The sequence below is a fragment of the Argiope bruennichi genome, chromosome 3 (genome assembly GCF_947563725.1).
Source record: "Argiope bruennichi chromosome 3, qqArgBrue1.1, whole genome shotgun sequence".
In the NCBI taxonomy this organism is placed as follows: Eukaryota; Metazoa; Arthropoda; class Arachnida; order Araneae; family Araneidae; genus Argiope; species Argiope bruennichi.
This window is the reverse complement of record NC_079153.1, coordinates 28607314-28631521: the sequence shown is the minus strand read 5'-3', so window position 1 is coordinate 28631521 and position 24208 is coordinate 28607314. Positions and strand designations below refer to the sequence as shown.

Below are 24208 nucleotides of genomic sequence, written 5' to 3'. Positions count from 1 at the left end.
GCTGAATGGATTTACAGTTCGTAATTTACCTTTCAGTTTTTGGACTGATTCCTTGAAGCCATTGTTAAGCCTAAATTCTACCGGGTTTAAGTTCGTGAATCGGAATTTACGACTCGGGTTCTGGATTGATTTTTCAGTTTTTAAAAGTTGAATAAACAACATGCTTCTTAAAATTTCTTCTGGATATTAAAAAACTACAAGAAAGTATCAGTGCTTTACATTGCAAACTATCAGTGCTTTATTATAAAAAGAAAGTACAAAATTTCCGAAAATTCTTCTGAATGTATGAAACATACACGTATAAACGTACAATATTCTGAACTCCTCGGACAGATTCTGAAAATAATTTGAATCAGACGTTCCTTTTACAAGATCATCAAAGGAAATATTCGGAGCGGTTCAGTTGTAAACGTTGATTTAATAACTGAGGCTGCCAAGTTGTAACATTTTAAATTCAGTTACTGTAATAGCACGTCGTGGAATACTGCAACTTTCAAGGACAAATCAAGGAGTTCAGTTTACACAAAGGATGCAAAACCATTATCTGGAAGATTATTCGGGTCGGATGGTAATTTCATATGCAGAAGATCTAATGAATTTAATTAAATTATTTTCAGGGTGCAAAGAATGGAAAGGGTTTTATAGATATTGACTGGTTTAGCGGAGCTCGGCTGAATTATGCTGAAAACATCTTGAGATACCGAAATGGAGATACAGCTATTATTTGCGTAGGTAAGTAGTAAACGTTTTCATTATTTTTGTCTAGTTCCTAACAAAGACATTCATTATATATAGGAAAATTTAATGCATGAATTATCTTCTAATGAAAAAAAAATCGATGCAGAAAAACTCAAAACGTAAAAAAATGTTATTACAGAAATGATACCCTAATAATCTTTATTTGATTGGTTAATTTTGACAATTAATAAGTAAATCATTTAACTTGAGAATTATTATAAGTTAAAAGCTGGAAATTTAATTTTTAAAATTCTGGAAGACGAAAAAAATATTCTGATGAAATCATAATATAAATTGAGTCACATAGTTCAATGTTATAAATGAAAAGTCATATTTTTTTTTACAAAATTATCCACCAAGATTTTTTTTAAATTTTAACTCATCTTACAAGCATGATATATAATTCTAACCTGTGAAATCAGTTTATCGTTTACATCAAATTGCTTTATCAAAACAGAAAATTTACTTTAATGTTAGTGAACTTTTTCTCCAGCTAAAACATTAAGCAACCTACACATTTAATTTTACTTGATTCTCAGTTTATTACTAGTAAATATAAATATTTTTGAGTATTTTATACTCTCATATAATTCTTTGAAGTAGAATTTCAAAATCCTTTTGTAGTGTTTGAGTCTGAACATCTATTTATAAATTTTTAAAAAAAGTTTCCTTTAAAAAGGAAATTTTTAGGCCATATATGTGGCTAAAATGTTCACAATATAATCCACATCAGTAGTAAATCCATATCAGCAGTAATATCAGTAGTAAACTGATACATCTATGATTTCGCAAGCTGATAAGTAGTGTGAAAGTTTCGAATTTTTTAGTATTAATTTTAGAGTATTTTTTTTCTTGAATTGTCATACAAAATTGTTCTTAGAATTTTTTTGGAGAGTCCGTTACCAAAATAAAATGGATAAAAGTTCCAGAAAATTTCCCCAAATTCTGTTCTAAATCCTTTACTTTGTTAAAAAAAAACATTGTTAAGGGTGAATTCGAAAGATTGTTTCCTTCACTTTGGTGAAAAGATCTTAACAGTTATCAAATTTTCCAGTACTTTAGCCACAGCCCAAAACATGAGAATGAATTTGTCCTTGAAGAAAATGAGAATCTAATAAACAAAAAATAATATTTTCTTAAATTTTTAAAAATAAACTTTATATGTGATAATTTAGCAGTGACAAAGAGGCTGTTAAAATCTGAAATTATATAATCAGATCTGACAATCCTTACATTAAAAGACCTCGAAGTGTTATGTAAATTGAATTTCTAGATGTTGTATCTATACTAAAAATATTTTTATGAAGGTGATTGTTTGCAAATAATTTATTAATTTCAATTTTTCATCCAATAAATCACATTAATTGTATTAATGGAAAAATATTATGATTAATTGTTTCGTTTCAAATTGTAACAATTTTACAAGGCTCATATGTTAATTTATATGTTTTCAATGTTTATAAATATATATGTATTAAATATTTAATATTAAATTGAATATCATAAATTTTTTTAATATAAATTTTATATGAGATAATTTTAAAATGATAAAGATCAGTGCTAAAATCTTAAATTATATAATCAAGTCTAATAATTCTGTCGTTAAAAGACCTCGAAATTTAATGTAACTTGAATTTCTAGATGTTTTAAATACTCTAAAAAATTTACAAAAGTGATTACATATAATTGATTTATGAATTTCAATTTTTCATCAAATGCATCTTACAAATAGAAAAAAAATATTATGATTAATTTGTTTCATCTCAAATTGTAGCAATTTTACAAGGCTGACATGATAATTTGTATGTTTTTGAATATTTATAAGCCATAATTAATGTGTTTTTGCTTAGTGATAATCATATGATTCGGTTGTGCTAATCAATAACAACACAACTCTCTACGGTAACCATTAACCATTTGTAAAGTGTTCCCCTTTGTTGAAGGAAAGATTCATTAAATTGTAGTCACGTATGTAGGTAGCCATAATAAAAAAAAAATCTAGAACAAATTGTTTTTAATTTGATGAATCAAAGGACATAAATAAAATCTTAAGTAGGTTGCATTTTTAATGCAAAAAAAATGCAACGTTTCTATAATTTAAACTTTAAAAATACCTTGAAAACGACAAGTTATTTAGCATTTAAAACATCTAAAACAGGTGGGTTAATAGCTGGTACGTGGTAGTAAAGGCCCATCTATTCATTGGCATGCAGTTCGTGTGAAATAGAATAGCTCTTTCCAAGGTTCAAGAAAAATCCAATTTTGATTTTTGGATATTCAGTTACATTGGTAATTAGAAATTACCTTGAAATTCCGTGGAATAAACGACGTACTCGACAAAAGTGTAATGTTCATTGCATTCCCAAATCTCATAAGAATCCCATGTAGAGATTTGCACCTTTAACAGATATGGTTATCCCAACGTAAGTCTTTTTAAACACCTTATGCAACAGCAACAGTTGTTATATAAGTTGTATATACTTGTTGTTTAACAAAGATAAAATTCATTGGAAGTCGAAAATGTCTCTCTACTGCACAAAAGAAAACGGACTTTCTTATATGTGAGAAATGAGAAGGCAGTAATAATAATAATAAATCAATAAAAAATAAGCATTAAACGAAGGTCACTGTTTGGAAGAATCTTTTTTTTTCTATTTGCAGAAGACAGTTTCTTTCGATCCTTGAACCATTATATAAGCCTCACCTCTGTGTGACTTTCACTTGGTATTCGTATGCTTATATAACGGAACATATCGGTACAAAAAAAAAAGGAAAGTTCTTTATAGCCGGAGGATGTACACGCCTAATTCATTAAACCTGAAAAAACATATTTGGAGTTTCATATTCCTTCGAAGCATGAATATGTATTGAAAAGTGAACTATCCCGATTCAGTTGCTGTTTAAAAAACATTCCTCCAAATTTCAAGAAATAAAATGTGAAAATTTCCATCGATTATCCATTGATTATTTCCATTGATTGATTTATTTTTTTTAAGGATTTTTCTTTCTGAAAAATGAACATTCTGAATGTTATAAAAGTGTATTTTCACGTGTTAAAAATCTTTACAAGTAAAATAATATCTTTAATAAGACTTAAACTTTATAAATCTTTACAAGTAAACTGATACTTAATAACAACTGTTTGCATTTTCCATCATGGATCATTTATTTTTTGGCCGAAAAGAAGAAACTTTTGAAAATAACTTCGATTTATTTCATCCTGGAGACATAATTTACACAAGCAAGAAGTGGTAGACGATAAGTCAGCATTCAACGCGATACAAGAGCAAAAGAGACCGCATTTTTTCCCTTTAATGTTTTCATTATAATATTCTGATCATGATTTCTTAAACGCATGTCGATTTAAGAAAGAGAATCTTGGGTAACTTTGAAAAGTATATGTGAATGCTAAGAGTTTTTTCGCTCTTAGTTTGGGAAAATGCATAAATCAGCACGAGGTGATTTATTAGGCACGTGTCAGAATTAATTAAATAAAAAATGGAAATTGGATCAGTAAAAAAAAAGAGAATATTTTAGAATGAAAGTAATATGGGCTAATTTAAAATAAAAATTTGAATTTGAATTAAGATTTAAATTAGTTTAAGAATCCTGTTACATTACATTATATACACATCACATTATATATTACTTTTGATATAAACCCAAAAAATTTATTGCATGACCTCTGTACAGGAGACATTGCAGGCCATGGAATAATTTCGATATTTAGTTAATATAAGGATATAATTATTGTTAAGAAAAGATTTGCAAAATTTGAATTAGATTTTTAATTAAAGATTAATAACAAATTTAAAGTTTTTCTCAGTAACATCAAGTCTTTTATTACACAAGCTGGTGATTCACCGTTTTAAATGTAAAAATAAGCTGGTAATTAGTGGTACTAATTAGATTTTTGAAGAAATACGCCCTAATTTTATTAATTTTTAAAAATGTTTTAAAGTATATTTTTCACTAATTCTTTTCATTATTTTAGATTTATACTCGCACGTTTTGGCAAATTTAAATGCATTTTTTCTATGCATATTATTAATGCTAGATAATTAGGGATAAATTTTGAACAATTAAATAAAGGTAAAGGAACTAAACAAAAATTCACCATTATACAATATCTCTTTAGAGATTGATTTTTTAAAAAGATTTTTTAATTATAAAAAAATGGTTGGATATTCATTAGAAGCAAAGCAGAAATTCATTTAGGTTCGCATCATGGAAAGTTTTAACATGTAGAACTCATTTCATTGAAGCTCTCGAAATATATGTATTAAATTCGACAGCAAAGATTAAATGGAGTACTTTTCATTTGAAAAATAAATATACAAATGAACAAAGTTTATAAATATGAAACGCTTGCTTTAAAAGTGAATCATTTCTTTATAGCCACTTTGTTTTATCACAAATTGTTATCAAATAAATTTATATCAATAAAAATTTATATTCTAGAATACAATTTGCTTAATAGTCTGTCAAAAGGGTATTTCCTGAATATTCATTGTATATTTATTAAATATTTCATGAGACGGTGCCTAATGAGTTACGAGACTTCCGACTGTAGCGGCAGCTATATCTGAAAACAGCAAATAACAGCATGAGTAAGTTTGGTCTTATTTTACTTTCAGATGAAGAAGAGAACGAAGAGTACATTACGTATGCAGAACTGTACGAAGAAGTGGAGCGATATGCAGCAGCGTTCCGGAAGAGTGGCCTTCAGATGGGTGACAGAGTCGCATGTAAGCATTTATTTTGTAACGGACAGTCAGTAATTACGTTGCATCAACTAGTGATTGTTTTAGTTAACGTTAAATTGGTACTGAAATAAATACTATTATTTCTAAAGCACTTATTGGGAAGGAAATTGATTAGGTTAACAGTTAAACACTGTAATCTAGGATGCAAGTGTTAAAAAAAGCACGCAACCCTTTCTGAAAATCCACAATGAATGTCTTTAATGGTTACTGAAAGCATTTAAAATCTGTTTTAGTCAACGATGATAGATTTCTTAGTGGCTATTGAAGGCATTTAAATTCAATTTTAGTCAACGATGATATATCATCTTAATGGTTAATGAAAGCATTTAAAATCAGTTTTAGGCAAGGATGTTAAATTGTCTTAATGACTAATGAAAGTTTTTAAAACCATTTTTAATCAACGATGGTAGAATGTTTTAAAGACTAATTAAAACATTTAAAATCAAACTTTAGTCAAGGAGGATCGATTATCTTAATGGTTAATGAAGGTAATTAAAATAATTTTTAGTTAGCGATGGTAGAATGTTTTAATAGCTACTGAAAGCATTTAAAATCAATTTTAGTCAATGATGATAGATTTCTTAATGAATACTGAAGGCATTTAAAATAATTTTTAATCAATGATGATAGATTGTCTAAATGGCTACTGAAGGCATTTAAAATAATTTTTAATCAATGATGATATTGTCTAAATGGCTACTGAAGGCATTTAAAATCATTTTTAATCAATGATGATAGATTGTCTAAATGGCTACTGAAGGCATTTAAAATCATTTTTAGTCAACGATGATAAAATGTCTTCGTTCTTGTAGGAACTTCATGATCTTTATTATTCGAATCTTTTATTCTGAGCAATGTTTTGGCATCTGGTCGATAAGCTTTCCTACATTAGAGAATGTGAAATGAAAGATTTTTACTATACGATAGTAATAAGTAGTGGCCTGTATTATTTTTTGGCTTTACGAATGCACTGATAAAAAGTGACCTAATTTGTGGAAATTGGTCACAAAAGGTTCCTTTCCTATATTGAAACTAAAGTATTAAAAATAAAATCGGAGCATTAAAATTATTAAATGTCACTTAAAAAAATAATTTAGCATTTAAATTAATTACGACTTATTATGTTTTAACATAATAATTTATTATTAAATTATTTTGCTAAAAACGTAACAAACCGTACACTTTTTTAATCAAGATAAAGTTCATCTGAAGAAAGAAAACGATAAAGTATGTTTCTTCCCCTTTTCTATGGTAAAATCTATAAGACTACCACGCTTTTTTACTTTACTTTCAAGTATATGAAGTATTGCAATTGTCAAATTATTCGAACTCGAAATTTTGATGAATCTCCATATTTCAGACCTCCCCTAATTCCGAAAAAACATATTTTTGGCATTGTGTCTGTCTGCTAACAGGATAACTCAAAAACACTTTGAGCTAGAAGGCATAAATTTGGTATTTGGAATTGCTACCAAATTTGTAGATTTCTGTCAAATTTGAAACAAAATCCATTGTCAGGAAGTTTTTCTGTTTGGCTATTCAAGAACAAGTGAAATCGGAAATTACAAAACAGGAACAGTTAGGTAGATAAAATTTGACACACAGATTTAGCATCTAGTACAAATACAATAACTTTTAAGAGTAAATACAATTTTAAACACAATACAATAGTAACAACAATAATAAATACAATAACTTTTAAACGCAATGACTTTAAATCAATGAAATTCGATATGATATCGTGTGACGACGAATGTACCAAAGTTTTGTGACAAATGTTTAATGTCATTTAGTTGTTTAGTGTTTAAAATAAGTATATATTCTCGCGATAGATTTAGTAAAAAATGTTAAATTCCCGCCAAATATCTATATTTTCGTAACTATTGTTCACCAATGCCATGCAAGGTGTTCCCGGCTTTATTCAAGGTTCCCAGTTTATACAGGATAAGACGTTTACTGAAGACCACTTCCTGCTGGTTTGTTGTAGAAACCATTACCTTTGGAAGGAAATGAGTTTCGTCTTAATCCTCTCTAGTGATGTATGAGAAATAATCATAACAAATAAAAAGCCATAGAAAATCTGTATATTTACAGTATATGAAAATGTTGCTTTAAAAAACAGATATATGTATATACAAAAAAAATGTACAAACAAACATTGCTTTTTGTGAAGCAACGTCTGTATTTACTTTAATTCTTATTCTGAAAATTCCGAACTAAAACCGATCATTTAGAGACTGGAATAATCTATCAATTGCTGTAAATAGAGCATAAAAAATAGCGATTGTTCAGTAAAATTTTTTAAACATATTTTAAAGTATCGCGAATGTGTCAAATATGTCAGATTAAACTCGAGAATTTTAAATGAGAGAGTAGTTTAATAGTACGTTGTCATAATTCATCCATACATCCATAATTCATGCATTCATCCATAAACAATCATCACTTTAAAAAAAAAGATTTAATTTAGTTTATGACCTTTGAGTCACCTGAAGGGCATTTTTTTACATTTTAATCGCATTTTTTATATTCATGAATACTTTAGAGATAAAGGACATTTTGTAAAATAAATTTTTTTAAAATCTCTTGGCAGCATTAAAAAATAAATAATTGTAGATAAATGAATTATAATCGATTCTAGATCACATATATAACGTGAAAAATACATTTTCGCTGTCATTATTTTTAAAAATAATTTTCAAAATATTAATAATTAAAAATGTAGGTAATCTTGTTGTAAATTAATAAATTATAATCTATTCTAGGTTACATGTGTAATGTCAAAGAAGCTGTATATGCCTATTTAGCAGCCTTGAGTATTGGGGCTCTCTGGGGAGGACCGTTGCCTTTTTACGGAGATAAAGTAAGTCAATAAAACATTGGTATTTTTTTCTCGAATCCAAGAATTTGTTAAAAATAAAACATCTCGAAGCAGCGACAATTAAAATGCAAGTCGATATCTAGTTTGATAGTTAAATGTGTTATTTTTTAGAAGTTCTATTTCATATTACCATATCTAAAATGCTAGTAATATTCTATATACTATAATGCTTAAAGTGGAAAAAATTGAGAATTTCTAATAAATCAACCCATAGTTGATAAATTTATAGAAATAAAGGGTGTTCCAAAATTAACGCAAGATTTGAATTTGCCCCCATTTGTGCAGTAAGTGTTGGCAGCTGTATTAACACCATTGAATATTTTTTATGGGTTAATTTGAAGTCCAAGGTCTATGCCAACAAGTCCACAAGCACGCGTACGTTGAAGGAGGAAATTCATCGCTGCATCAACGAAATTCCTCCACATTTATACAAAATGGTCACGGAAAATTTCGACATAAAATTGTGTATGTCCCAGCAAAGCACATAGGGGCCGTGGAGGTCGTATTCCCTATGTGTTGTTCCATACATAACCCTATCCTGTGTACTTTAAAATTCGATAAAAAATAACAATTTAAAAAAAAAGTATTTTGTTTAATTCAAATTTTGCGTTAACACATTGCTCTATCATATAACAAACCATTTTTACTAACCCTTAACTATCAGCTACCAAATAGGTTTTTACTAATACATAAATTTTAAAATTTAATTAAGTTGTAAATTTCTATAGTAAAAGAAATTCTAAATAAATTATCAAAATTGAATCTGCTGGGAGAATAAGGCAAGATATAACACTACCATTCAAAAAATCATGTAATGATGTGCTACAAAATGTAACTAACATTATTAAATTTTCATTAATAGTTATTTTTTCCTTAACTGTATTAGATGATCGTAAATCAAAATTAAATGATATGAGAAATTAAATTGTAATATAAATTCTTTTACAGTTTTAGCACATTTTTAAAAGATTAATTCAATTTAAACATAATAGTTAATTTGCAGCAAAAAATAATAAATGGTTTTCGCCCTTTACAGTCATTTATGCTTTCTATTTCTACGAAATTAATATAGCTAATTGTGTAAGAGCCTTAAATAGGCTATTTAATATTCATACAGTCTTTTCAAATCAATTTATTTATAAAATATCAATTTAGATTATTTTTAATTTTAATTTACTAAAAGAAAATTTTAATGATAATAATTAATAATTTACTTAATTTAAAATTACTGTAGCAAAATTTTCAAATTCCTGATGTAATATCATTCTATCTTCATGTTTGTATAGAACTGCAACTTCATTTTGTGAATTAAAAATTTATAAGCGATTAGAAAAAAAGACTATTCGATAATAAAAAATTTTTTCATTCTATTTTAGTTGTATATATTGAAAAGTATATGAAAGACGAGTAATAATAGATTATTTCTTGTCCAAGTTGAAATCGAATTTTATGCACAATAAGATTTACTTTGAAATAAATTCATAGAAATGATGCTAAACTGAAATTTATTTCTTCATTTTGGCGATACGCTACTAATAAAATATGAAAAAAAAACTTCTTTATTTGAATTCCTTATCAGCTATGACGGATATTTCATTTCGCAAGGAAAGGTCGCAGTTAATCTGGGAACGCATTTCAAGTACTTTCTCTAAGAACATAATCCTTGTTATTGTAAAAATCTTTCAAATGATACGCATTGTGAAAAAATTTCACATCAGTATTCTACTGGCATCATTTCCCCCCCCCTAAAAATAGAAGGTTTTGTGTTGATTTCCAGCTAATTTCTAATTATGAATCATTGCTGTCGAAAAAAAGAAAAAAAATCTTGGTATTTAAAAAATTTTAAAAAATTAGAAAAAGTATGTTAAGCACCTTTCTTCGAAACAATGACGGAATTTTTAAAAAAGGAAATCAGTAGTTAGTTAAGTAGTATTAAAAGTTATCAGTAATATGTATTTTTAGTTTTAATAAGCTTGCTTTAACTGTAAGCCTTAATTGTAAAGCTATAAAAATAAAAATCGATTATCAAGTATTAGTAATTAAAATCGTCTGCACATGACAATATGTCTTATGCTCGTCAAAAAAGAAATACTTATGTTTTGAAACACAATGATAAAGAACTAATTTTTTCTCTTACAGGCTGCATCCAAAATTATCCGTCCCATGCTACCCAAATTCCTTTTTACAGTTGACAGATTCTTGGATCTGAAGAAGGAGAAGAATCTGATGCAAAATATACCAACTATTGTGAAAGGTAAAAATGATTTTTATTACTTTTCTCTACATTTGCTTGACATTATATTGCTATATTTATTCAGTGAAAAGAAAAAAAATATTTATTCCTCGGTTACTAAATATATATTAAAAATATATTTTCTGATGAAATTAGACGAGTTTCCTGTAAATGGAGTCAAAAAATAAATTTTTGTTTTTTTTCTGTTCATCTCCTTCAGATAGAATGATTGAATAGATTAAAGAAGGATCGGATAAATATTTTCATTTCAAATGCTCATTACGAGTTATAAAATTCATAATTTTAAAATTAAAAAACTTTAATTATTATAAAATTATCATTATGTTTTTTCATCATCAATATATCAGAAAGATATGAAATAGTTGGGCAAATTTTAAAACAGTCTTATTGTTATATAATAAGACTTTTCCAAATTCATTGATTTTTGGATAGTGTTTATCGGTATTAGAGTCCTATACATTTTAAGAGATAAAAGCATTACAAAATAATCTTTTGAAAAAAAAATTAAAAACTCAGAGAAATTAATTGAAAATAAACTAAATTTATGCATTTTTCAAAATACGGGAAAAAATACAGAGTATAAAAAAAAATTCCATAAGAAAATTTTAAAAACGATAGAACGTAACATAATGACTTCTAAATGGCTTAAAAAATGTAATAATTTGAACTATTTTTTTACTGTTAATCTTTAAGACATAAAAATGTGTAACGGAAGAATGATTGAACTGGAATGTTAAAATTTTAGGTCAATTTAAATGTGAATGATTTAATAAGAATCGAATGACTGGCAGATGGGAGTAGTTTCTTCAGTGTAATTGTTTGCGGTTGAAATGTGGGAGCTTAATACGGTGACAAAACACAATCGGTGATTGGTTTCTGATTGAATTTCTAATAAATACCCACAAATAAAAGCATTTGAAACTTTTTAGTTAAATTTATCTGATACATGGATTCCAGATATGTTAACGCATTGCAAGTGGAAGACCGTAATCTCAATCCGAAAAAAGAAACAAGCATTGAAAGCGGGAGATTATATTCTCATTTAAGTGGTAGACAATAAATAAAATTAAATATAATAAATAAATAAATAAGATAAATAAATAAGGAAAGAAAAAATATTAACACTAATGAAATTATATGTAATTATTTAATCTTTTATTTGCAATGTTCGAATATTTATAACGTTGAAAGTGAGAGACTATAATCTCATTTGCGTTGCAGATAGCAAACAAAATTTTATTTAATAAATAAATAATATAAATAAGTAATTAGATAAATAAATAACAAAAAACATAAATACCAATAAAATTTTATGTAATTAGGATATTTACAACGTTGAAAGCAGGAGACTGTAATATAATTTGAATAGTATACATTACATAAAAATTTTATATAATAAATAATGAAATAAATAAATAACAAAATAATGATTTAAAAAATTATAATTAACTTTTTTTTCTTCAATTTTAGGATATTTACAACGTTGAAAACGTGATACTGTAATATCATTTGCTACGTTCACAGCAACTAAAATTACAAGTAATAAATAAATAATATAAATAAATAAGGAAATAAATAAATAAATAATATAAATACATAAATAAATAATAATAAAATTATATGTAATACAGCCAATCTTTTATTTAAAATGTTAAGATCCTTCATGTCCATACTATTCATATATTATCAAATTGACTACCAAGCGAAAAAGCACGGTTTGGCTCCATATTCATAAAAATTACTCCAAATTCATTGCCCCCCCTTTCCCTGCAAAGTGTTACTGTCTTCAAAATAATAGAAGAGTAACAATTAAAATTTTCATGGTATTTAGCAACAAAGAAGCTAAAAGCGTTCTTACATTATCACATCATATACTCGTTTTTCACTTTCGATTTTTTACAGAAATGCGTCTAATTGCATTAAAAAAAATCGAAACAGTTAGCAATCATGCGTATCTCATTCCAGTGGAGTGCGTAATCAGTTGTATTCTTCAGCGACGGTAAAGGATTAGTTCTATTAACTAATTGCTTATTTCCTTGAGTTCTAATAGACGAAGGCAAAACGCTCTTACACAATATTCATTGTCTTTCAGAAGATAAAAGAGCGGCGAATAGAATTGAGGTGAACTGCACTCATTGGGACGACAAGGTTGTTAATCGTCCAAGTGCACCAAATTAAGCCATATTTCGAGGAACCGTTTTGTTTCTTTTTTGGATTATTTTCAGTTGCGAAAAGGAAAATACCTCAACTTTTAGAAGGACGACGTATTTAGTTAGGTATTCAGAAACTTATGCAATATACATTGTCGTACTTAAAAAAAAAGTATTGAAATCAGTTCTTGTCATTGATACACATCGAAATTTTGCAGACGTGTTCTTTTATTGATCTATTAATTATTGGTACATATCTGTATTACAGCGTTTAAATAGAGCATACAAGACGCGTTTTTTTGATGGAAAGAAAGATAAAGTTCGTTGTGTTTGGATATATTTGTGCAATATAAGATGGATTTAAAATATCTTATCTGATTTTTTGTTATGATAAGGTTTTGTTAATAGCTTATTACAAGTTTAACACGAATGTTTTTTTTTGTTATGAAAACATATTTCTTCTAATACATATACGCAATATCCTAAAAATCTATCTTTGTTTTGAAATTATGTTATTTCAATAGTTCTAACTCAATTCGTCATTTGGTCTTTACAATGAATGTATATTTTATTTTTTTAATGAAGGATTAAACATACTTTGTTGCCTTTTTTTGAAAATTGCTTTGATCCAACAAGTACTGCTAATCATATATGTAAAAATCGGAATACACGATTTTAGAAAAAAATAATATTAAACATTTCATAAAAATAAGTTATTATAAACATTTATATTATAAAGATTATAAATATTTTCATAAAAATTATAATCATATTGGGTTAAATAGAATAATATAAATAGTGCTTAATAAACTTAATCATTTACAAAAAAATTTATATGAAAGAACACACTTTTTCTGAAAAGTAGTTCCAATTACATTATTACAATTGCCTTTTTAATTATATTAAAAATGAAATTTCCACGTTTTCTTCCATTTTTTTGCATTAACTTAAAAGCTTTTACTAAATTTTTCATTAAAAAATTTGAAAATTACGCGCATTAAAATTAAATCGTCGATTGAATAGCAGAAGACATAAATCAAATAAATTAGGAAAAATAATTGAATTGCTCGAATTTTTTTTTCATTATTAATTATTATTTATTTATTTATTACTTTGGTTATTATTAAACAAACTTGGAAGCACTTATTTTATAAATTATTCACAACTCTTCAACTGAAAACTCTTGTTACTATTTCACAATTGAGCATATACATTATATAAAAAGTCTAACATAAAATTTTCAATAATTTATTTGTAAGTCTATATAGATATTTCAGATGATTGAATATCCCCCCCTCCCCAATTTTGTGAAAACCCTTTGACTTATTCTCGCCTATATAAAAATATTTAACCGACGCTCTTAACTTTTTTCATTAATAAAGATAATTAATGGCTCGAAATACAGGCAAAACATTTTAAGTTAAAAAGAATAGTCTTCTAGGGAAAAAATTCTATGGAAGATTTTAATTATTGAATTATTGCGACACCAGTTATAAGCTACTATATAATAAACCAAATTATTTACAACACTATATATTTTAAATCGAAAGTGTAATAACATAAGTAGAATAGAGAAATTAATATAGCCGAACATTTTTACCAAGTCATGTACAAAGTTCGACATAAATTACTTCATCCATGCCGTAAAAAATTTCGGTCTCGTTCTATGAAGAAACTCGTATTTGATTAGCAAACATTCAGGTATATGTTTATTGCAAAGGGTTACGCCAAGTTGATACGAGCAGCTCCCACAGGTGGTCCTTGTTAAAGACAGTCACAGATAAGGAATGCTGACAGCCCTTATTTGCATTTGATGTGGATGACTGGATAGACCACCTAAGTCAGTTCGCCCCACGCCGCTGCTAATCATGAAACTTGTGTACGTCGGACGAATTAAGATATTTTTGTGTAAAATTCAAACCCCATAAAGAAATTCTGGACGTGAGAATACTATGAATTCTTATTAAAAATGTGATAATATTCTGCAAGAAATTATATTAGCCTGTATTATTAAACACTCAAAAATTCTTGTTTATGTTTATCTGTTTCGATCCAGATCGTTCTGTTGAAACATTTGTCCTTGAAACGTAAACTGTCTTTGCTGTTATGATTTGGTTGTTATACGTGCTGCAAAAACAAGCGTCAGCAAATAATATTTACTTATCAACTTAGTGCAACATTATTATCATATTGCCGGAGGACAGCAGGAAGTTACCTAATGTTTTATTCATCTAAATATGTGTTCAAAATGTTTATTTTATCTAAAAAGGCAATGAATGGCAGAAGCCGTAATATTGTCTAATTATTTGGACAGAAAAAAATTCGAGAACAATCTACCTATTCAGATAATTTTCTCCTTTTAACCATTCAATGACTTTGACATTCAGTACAGTTTAATTAAATTAAGAATATTCGAAACAACCGGGTTTTTATGTTTGTAACAATTTCAACAAAGCAGATAAGAGAAAAAATATTCAGCATTTATCAATTTTAATTTCTCTGTTTGTATCAGTTAATAAATTAATGCCATTGAGAACGTAATGAAATTAATCATCGACTCTTCGACATTTGATGAATTATTTACTAGGACTAGGTGAAACTTTTTTAACCTTGCATCAGTAGTATCATTACATTTTTCTTACCATATTATTTGGTAATGATAAAAGAAAAACTGATTGGATAAACATCAGTTTCATATTGAAATGCATCGCATTTATAAGAAATAGTGGCTTAGGGAGTTTTTTTTTCATTATAGTTGACCGTTTGAAATCTCATTTACCAAACAAGTCTTGAAAAGGTTTTGCTATTTGCCTATTATCCAAAATGGAGATGATTAGAAACTCATTTACAGTTCATGACTCATTTTATCATTGCACAATTCAATAGTCTCATTACTCTAATAAAGCTATGTGAGTAATATTAAAAATGGCAGACAATTTATTATGACAATAAATTCTCTGCATTTTCAATTACCAAGGTATCGGAAGTAAGTGAATATTAAAAAAACAATATAGAGTTAATAATCTAAAAAGTTTTAACTCGTAATAGCGAATTTTACTTAAAAAAGTTTTAGTACAATTACTTACACAAACATAAGCAATGATTTTAAATTTAAATTTCTCGCAATTATCGGAAACAGTTACGACATACAAATCGAAATCTTCGTCGTATTCTGCTACCATTTAGGTCAATGAAGAAGAAACACATTAAATCAAGTCCATTGTATAATAGTGAGAGTGTATTGTGCTATATTTTTGCTTTGAAAGGCTATGGTAATAGCAGAATCTTTAATTTTCAACATAGGTTTAATAGCAAATATGTTTTGAACTTAAACAGAGAATCGTAGAGTAAAAAGTTTTAATAAGATAACATAAAAAATACTACTCATTAAATGTATAGCCTAAATTTTTGGAAGTTAATGGAAACAGTTATGATAGACAAAGCAAATCCATCATTTTATTCTACTATCTTCTAGGTCATTTAATCAAACACCTCACATAATGGTGAGAGAGTGTATTGTGCTGTATTCTTTGTATTCGTGGTTACAGAAGTAATTTAATCTTTAAAATAATTTTCAACACAGGATTTGTCACGAAATGTTTGGAACCTATAGAAGTAAATCGTAGAATTAAAAGTTTTAACAAAACAAGCACATTCCTACGAAATGAATTAAAATTTTTCGTGTTTATCGATTAAATAGATATGACAGGTCATTACATCAAATCCAATACATTATGATGATAATGTATTGTGCTGTATACTTGGTTTTCATGGCTACAGAAGTTGCTGAATATGTAAAATGATCTTCAATATATGGTTGATAGGAAAAGTTTTTGAATCTATAACAGTGAATCATAGAATTCAAAGTTTTGCTAAAGTATACAAAATCCTACGAAATGAATTTAAATTTCTAGCAATTACTGATTAAACAGATATGAAACACAAAGCAAATCCATTATCTTATTCTGTAGCCTTTCAAATTATTACATCAAATCCATTACGTTATAATGAGAGTGTATTGTGCTGTATTCTTGGTTTTCGAGGCTACAGAAATAGTTGAATATGTAGAATGCTATTTAATATATGGTTTATAGAAAAAAAATTGAACTTATAACAGTGGATTGTATTATAATGAGAATGTATTGTGCTGTATTCTTGGTTTTTGCGACTACAGAAGTAGTTGAATATGTGGAATGATTTCAATATATGGATTATAGAAAAAAAGTTTTAAACCTATGACAGTGAATTGTAGAAATACAGAGTGTACACAGACCTATGAAATGAATTTAAATTTCTCGCAATCATTGATTAAACTCCCAAAACAAATCCATCATTTCATTCTGCAGCCTTCCAGGTCATTTCAGACGAGGTACATCACATTAAGTCCATTAGCAGAACTCTAGGTAGGCGTTCCGTATGAAACAAAATTGCGAATTGGAATCTCAAGCAACCTTAATTGCGACTGATGTAAACAGTCCACACACCAGCTATTTCGTCCCATTCCGATGCCGAATCGTGGGATGCGAGTTTCTCCGTAAGCGGAACAGTGAAGACATTGTCGTGTAAGAAAAGGAGAGCATGTGTGGCTTATTGATGTTTGCAGTGGCACGTGAAAGCAGTTGATGTTTTTCTGTTTCACTACCCGGCGGGAATCCCTCGACCTGTTTCCTCGAACAAATACTTCGCCCCTTCGAAAAGGTTAACGCGGAAGTTGTTTTCACTTTCCGTGACCGACCTCGGCAGATGCGAGGTGTTAAGAGGGGTGGTGGGACTCCGTAAATCGAGGATGATTTGCTTTCATGTTCTTTCAAAATGGTATTTTTCTTTTTAAAGATAGTTCGATTCGGGTTTTTCTACTTCTACTTTTTTTGACATTTACTGTCTTGAATTACTTTAGATTTTTTCCAAAAAAGGAATAGAAAGGGTTGGATTGTTAGTTAGTAGGTTTGATAGCGTAACGACTATGTTGCATAAAAGAGGAGAATGATTGAGAATAAAATTTAATTTTGGAATGTATTTTCAATTTTCTAAATAAGCGAAGGACTGAGACGGCTGGATGGTTCATTTAGTGGACTTGATAACGCAAGAACCAAGTTTGGCGATATTGCGCCAATGGAGTGCTTTCTTCGCCAATTTCTTTTGCTTCTAGACGAAATTTGAAAATATGGTAGTTGTGTTTATGCAGAAAAGGAAGAGGAATTAATGAGTTTGGTAGAATTATTTTTAGTTCTACCTAACTCATTAATCATTAATACTTTTTTTTTTACATTTCTTTTCAATCTCATTTTGTATCAAATTCTTCTTTTTATGAGAAATGTATTCGTTTCAAAATTTATCTGATACAAGTAAAAATCAACCTTTTTTTGTTAAAAAAATAGAATTTTGCTTTCATAAAAATACTTTCTTCAACTTTTTTTTTCATTTTTTTGAATTCACAGAATATGTTACAGAAAGTTGAATTCATTTTTATCAAAAATGCAATATTCTTGCATCTGTTTCACAGCAATTCAACCTTCTTCCACCAAACATTAAATGATATTAAAAAGTCTATAATCATCACAAATTTGCTTGTTTATGAAATAAATTCTCACCATTTATTAAATTTCGTTAAATTAATTTTTCATTCTCTTGCTGAAATATAAACTACTTTCTACAAACATACGAAACGATAGCAAATGAAAAAAAATCATCAAAACAGTGAATAATATTAATTAAATTGTATTTTAAAATTTCAGCTTCGATGTGCATTGAGTCACCATTATGATTACCTGCGTGTCTAACTTCATGATTGTAAATGTGACAGATTTGCCAGGAAATTTCAGACACAGTCGATTTAAATCGATTATAAGATGAATAGCTAAACATCTCTATTTATTGCTGTTTCATATTACACATATAATTTAAGAAATTCAAGTTTGATTTTTTTGAAAGATGCTATTATAACAATTTTGAGTACTTTTTCATAAGCGTCCATTGAGTTTACGCATCTGATAATAATGAAGAGAAGTGAAAGAGTTACAGCACGAAAAATGAATGTTTCCGAAATTTTTTTTTATTATTTGAATATCTTTATTTTTCTGAAAATATTAATTTAACCCTTTGTAAGGCAATGGGAAGTATGCTTCCCACCAAATTCATCAATTTTTGGGTGAAGTTACGTAGATTGGCTTAAGTTCTGACAAATTTTTCAGTAAGATAGGAACTTAGATGCTACAGTTCCTTGTCTCGCACAAAATGGTGTGTCTTGATTTGTTACTTAATTATTAATTAATCAAATTAAATTTATCAGATAAGTTAAATTAATCATTTTCCTTAAGCCAGTCTCATACCTAAAAATGTTTTACTATACTATGACTAGAAAAAAATGGCCTTTTAAAGGGTTAAAGATACTTTTAACTAAGGAAAGGGAAAAAAAAAAGAAATGTCCCTAAAGGAATTTGACTTTAATGAGGGAGATTTGTGATTAATAAATCAATGTGCATTTGCAAATGTGCCATTTTATAGATGGAAATATTTACAGGCATTTGTGTATTCAGAGTCAGTACCCATGAATTTTTGAAAAATTCAACTTTTAGGTCAAAGTCTAATTTTTTTCATTAGGAAGTTTTGAATATATCAATATATATCCAAAATTAGATATCAGTATATATTTTTGTGTTGGATAAATAACACAAAATATTTCAATATATATTTAAAGTAACACAATATTTATAAGTATTTCAGAAATTAAGTATTAATAATACAAAATGTTTTGAATAAATAACATTTTTTTTTTAATTTTTTTTATTTAACTTGAATTTCTGATTCATATTTAACAAATTCGAGATAATTAATGTTTCCATAAAATTAATATTATTTAGAATTCGAGAAAAGAAACTCATTGTTGGAAGCTGCGTAATTTTTTTAAAAAATAAAGATCTACGATCAAGTTTTCTGTTGAGTTTAAAAATTTTCACTGCTATCTAAATTATCTTTAGTGATTTGAGATTTTATTCTTACTGCATTTTTAAAGAAAAGTTATATCTTTTTGCTTTTCTGCTTCCATCATTGTTTGACAAATCAATTACCTAATTAATGAGCAATTTATGTAGTTTTTATATACTTTTATTTGATATGGCAATTGAATCCTGGCTGTAAAAATTGAGTTTTATAATCCATTTTTCACTCATTTAATTATGCGACAGAAATTTGAAATTGCATGTACTTTAGCATTTTTGATGAACAATACTATATTTTAACATTCAAAAAATTAATTATTAACTAATCAATTGGTTAATGAAATAATAACTGTAGTCCAGGGGTTCCACCTGGTTGGAATATGAGAAAAATAATTTCATTATTCCCTGACATTTTTAATATTCAAATATAAATTAAAAACCAGAAAGTAGAAAATAATTTAAATGATAAACATGTCTACTTACTTTTCACTATACCAAAATGCTTTTAAAAACTGTTTTATTAAGTTTATTTTATAAAAAATTGTTAATGTGTGTGTTTGATGTTACAGATTTGGATTGTTTGGAAAAGATTGTCATCGTTCCCAGCAAAAAGGAAACCTTATCGATTGATATAAAACAATTGGATCCCAGATGGTAAAAATTACTAAATTAATTGATTGTTACTAAAAAAATTATTTAATTTTATGTTTTTCCTTGAAATGCAAATCAATTCCAGAGGAATTATTACTACTCTAATAAACGAAAGAATAAAATTGCCTGAATATACAATATTGGGACAATTATCGCTAAAAATCGGCGGAATTACCATATTGAATAATTGAATTTATGAATAATTATCGACCGTTTCATTTACTAAATGTGAGTATTTTCAATTTAAAACAGCAATTAAAAATTCCTTGTAACGAATGACTTAATCCCTTTTTACATAAAGAATAAACATTAAAGTGTTTTGCCTGCTATTTTTAGCTTTGGATAATGTAAAATATTTGCAATTTTAACTATTTAAGATTCTACTTTATGATTGGTTTTCATTGTTATTCGCTGCATAGATAATTATTGAGGATTTTGCAGACTATTGAGAATAATTGCGCAAAGAAAATAATTTTAACTTGAAGCAGCAATATGAAATCCTGTGTTCAGACTTAAATTCATAGTTATCCTATGTTAATAATTGTTGAGGGTTTCATTTGCTATTATAAACGTTGCATATTTAAAAATATTTACAATTTGAAGCAGCAGTAGCAGAATCCTGTGTTACATTTGCGTTTCATAGTTATTTACCAAGTTTACTAGAAAATTATCGAATGCTATCCAACATTATAGTTATTATGTTATCAAAATTTTATTTTTGAATCAGCGACAAGAAAGATATTGTTAATTAAAGTTAGTTTGGATTGGTTAGATATATTTATAAGTTATTTTATTCATCTATATGTATGTGTTACGGCATTGAAGCTCTAATGAAATAAATAAAAATTTGTAAAAAGATATTTTGATGCTAGATTTATTAAGTATCTTTTAGCATTGCAATTAGATTTAGATTTTTCTTAGTTATAATTAATTCCATATCCTGTTATATATCTTCCATGCATTAGTACTATCATTGCAAAGAGAATTCATCATTATAAAACTATTTCATTTTTTCTTTATTAATGTCTTAAATTTAAATATTTTAATGGAATAGACTTATTTCAACAATTTGATTTGCTCTATTTCATATGGGTTATGAATGCTATGGCAATTATAATCGTTATTCAAATGCTGTTTTCATTAATAGTTTTTAAATCGTCAGTCTTTCGCCAACCAGAACATTGCATTTAATGTTTAATTTGCAAAAGACTGTTGTTTCAAAGAATAATGCATTTTTTTTTTACTAATAGTCAACTTTCGAAATAAAATAGCTATTGTGAAAATAATTGCTTTTAATTTCCATCAATTTAAATTAATAAGGATATGGTATTTTAAAGTTTTATTATTTAAACATTCAATTTTCTGTTATATTAAAATCTTATTTATTATTGAGAAACAAAGTGGATTAATACAAGGACATTATCATAATTAATTATGCATATGCAATCGAAATGGTAGCATACAGAAATGATAAATATTTACAAGTATTTTTAGTGTTATTATATTTTAATTATTTAAAATGTTTTTGGAGTTTTTTATAATTTATTTTTATATTTTTTTTTCAGTATCTTCCTAGAAGATTTCTTGAAAGTGGGTCGCAATCCTGACGGAAGCGTGCCTACTCTGACTTTCGAACAATTGCCCGCGAACTATCCCATCTGCATCAATTTCACCTCTGGCACCACGGGTCAACCCAAAGGTCTCGTTCACTCATGTTCTGTAAGTTTTTGAAGGGTCTATAATTGTTAATATTATCTCGTTACAAACAATTAAATAAAAATTTTGGAGAAATGAAATTGAAAAATAATGTTTAAGAAGAAATAATGATACTTGATTTAGGATTCTTTTTAAAGTCGTGAATTTGTTTCCAGCTTTAAGATATGAATTAGAATACATTGTAAGTATTTTGTTCATGATATAATCTTTTAATGAAATTGTTTACTTCTTTCATAGATCAAATATTTTCTTTATGCACATGCCACACATTTAAAGAAATTTTTGCTATTAGTTAACTAAAACAGTTAATGAAAATCTTGAGGAAATAAAATTGATAAGGAATTGAAGAAATTTTCTGTGTCCATCTTTAAAGATATGAATTAGAATTCCTCATGAACATTCTAGTCTTTTACCGAAGCTGTTTCTTTCTTTTATAAATCGAATATTTTCTTTATGCACATACCACATATTTAGGGAAATTTCTATGATTTACTTACAAAAACAGTTAAATGAAAATCTTGGAGAAACAAAATTAGCAAATCATGCTGGGAAGAAATAATGATATACGATTTAGGATTCTTTTTAATAGTAATGAATTAAAAAAAGCTTTAAAGAAATGAATTAAAATCATCAGAAGCATTTTGATCATGATATGATCTTTTACTTATATTGTTTCCTTCTTTTATAGACCGAATCTTTTCTTTATGCGCATGCCCCACATTTAGAGAAATTTCTGCAATTAACTTACTAAAATCATGTTATTATGTATAATTTTCAAAGACAAAAATAAGGTTGTGCAGCTTTTTTTTATTCATTTTGAAACTATAAATTCTGTTGAGTTTGTGTCTTGACATTTAGAGTTCACTTACTTTTTACTCATCCTTACTTTTTACTCATCCTTACTTTTTACTCATCCTTACTTTTTACTCATCCATTACTCATTACTTTTATATTTACGCTTATCCATTATAACACCTATAATTTAGTAATAGCTTAATTTAGAATATGAACCAGCGTACTTTTCTTTGCGAAAAATTAATTACAATTCTTTTAACAATGGGCACTTTTTATTATTACATGTATTTTTATTTATTCCAAATCAAACAATTTCTTACGCTTCAATAGATTATTTATTTATTTATTAGAAAAAAAGGAAAAAAAAATTCTTTAAAAGGGAATGCACATACTTTGATTAGCAATTAGAAATAGTAGTTGTGATCTTAGTAAAAATCTATCTATATTGTTTGCATCGAAAAAATTGTATTGTTTTAAGCCTAAAACATGTATGCAGCTTTGTGTATCCGTAATGGCTTCAATTTAAAGCGAAAGGTTAAAACTTTGATTCTAATTTGATATGCACCAATAAATCTTTTTAAAAACAAAGGAAAGGAATAATCATTCAACTGAAAATTACCATTCCATCACTTCAGGTGGTGCTGCCATCTATGTGTGAAACCGTTACAGGCCTATATTAGAAAATTTAATTTTTTAATTTTAAGGTGAAATTTACTTTTTATATTCCAGCTGTATTATGTCAAAGTGGAAAATTTCTTATAATTTTAAAAATACGTATGTGCAGAATTTAAAATAAGCAATAAATAAAAATATTTAGGCATTAACATTTTACTAGAAATTAGTTGTATATTTTTCCATTGTAAATGCAATACTATCTTGCACATCAAATATTCGAATTACTCATTCTTTTCGGTGAAATTTTTTTATTTCTACTACATTTTTAAAGAATAATGATACGTTATCATATTTTCTTATAATGAAGAATTTTTTTAAAGTGACTCTAAAAGTTTTCAGGCGCTAATATAATATAACGAATTATAAACAAACGAAATTCATTTTTAAATATTCAAACTTTTTATTAAATGCATTACCTTTAGAATCAATATGCTTTAAAGTAGTAATGACTGCAATTATCTCAACTTTAATAATTGCAATAAAATAATTTACACGATAATTGCAAATAATTTAAATAAAATTTCATGCTTATGTTTTCTATGGTTATATGATTGTAAAATTAATTCTCATCGTATTATAATTTTTTTAGTTTAATAATTAAGTTATTTTCAATAAGCGAATTAATCTAAAAAGTTTTAAAAGAA

General features: G+C 27.1%; 1 protein-coding gene across 2 annotated transcripts in view; it reads left to right on the top strand.

The window, feature by feature from the left end:
* Positions 1 to 24208, top strand: part of LOC129963179 (acetoacetyl-CoA synthetase-like) — a 62997-nt gene that overhangs the window by 21048 nt on the left and 17741 nt on the right. For both annotated transcript variants that reach the window (XM_056077332.1, XM_056077331.1), the window contains 6 exons: positions 618 to 732; positions 5376 to 5486; positions 8270 to 8367; positions 10525 to 10639; positions 20297 to 20381; positions 21944 to 22097. In XM_056077332.1, the coding sequence (XP_055933307.1) occupies positions 618 to 732; positions 5376 to 5486; positions 8270 to 8367; positions 10525 to 10639; positions 20297 to 20381; positions 21944 to 22097 (678 nt within the window). The remainder of the gene's footprint in view (positions 1 to 617; positions 733 to 5375; positions 5487 to 8269; positions 8368 to 10524; positions 10640 to 20296; positions 20382 to 21943; positions 22098 to 24208) is intronic.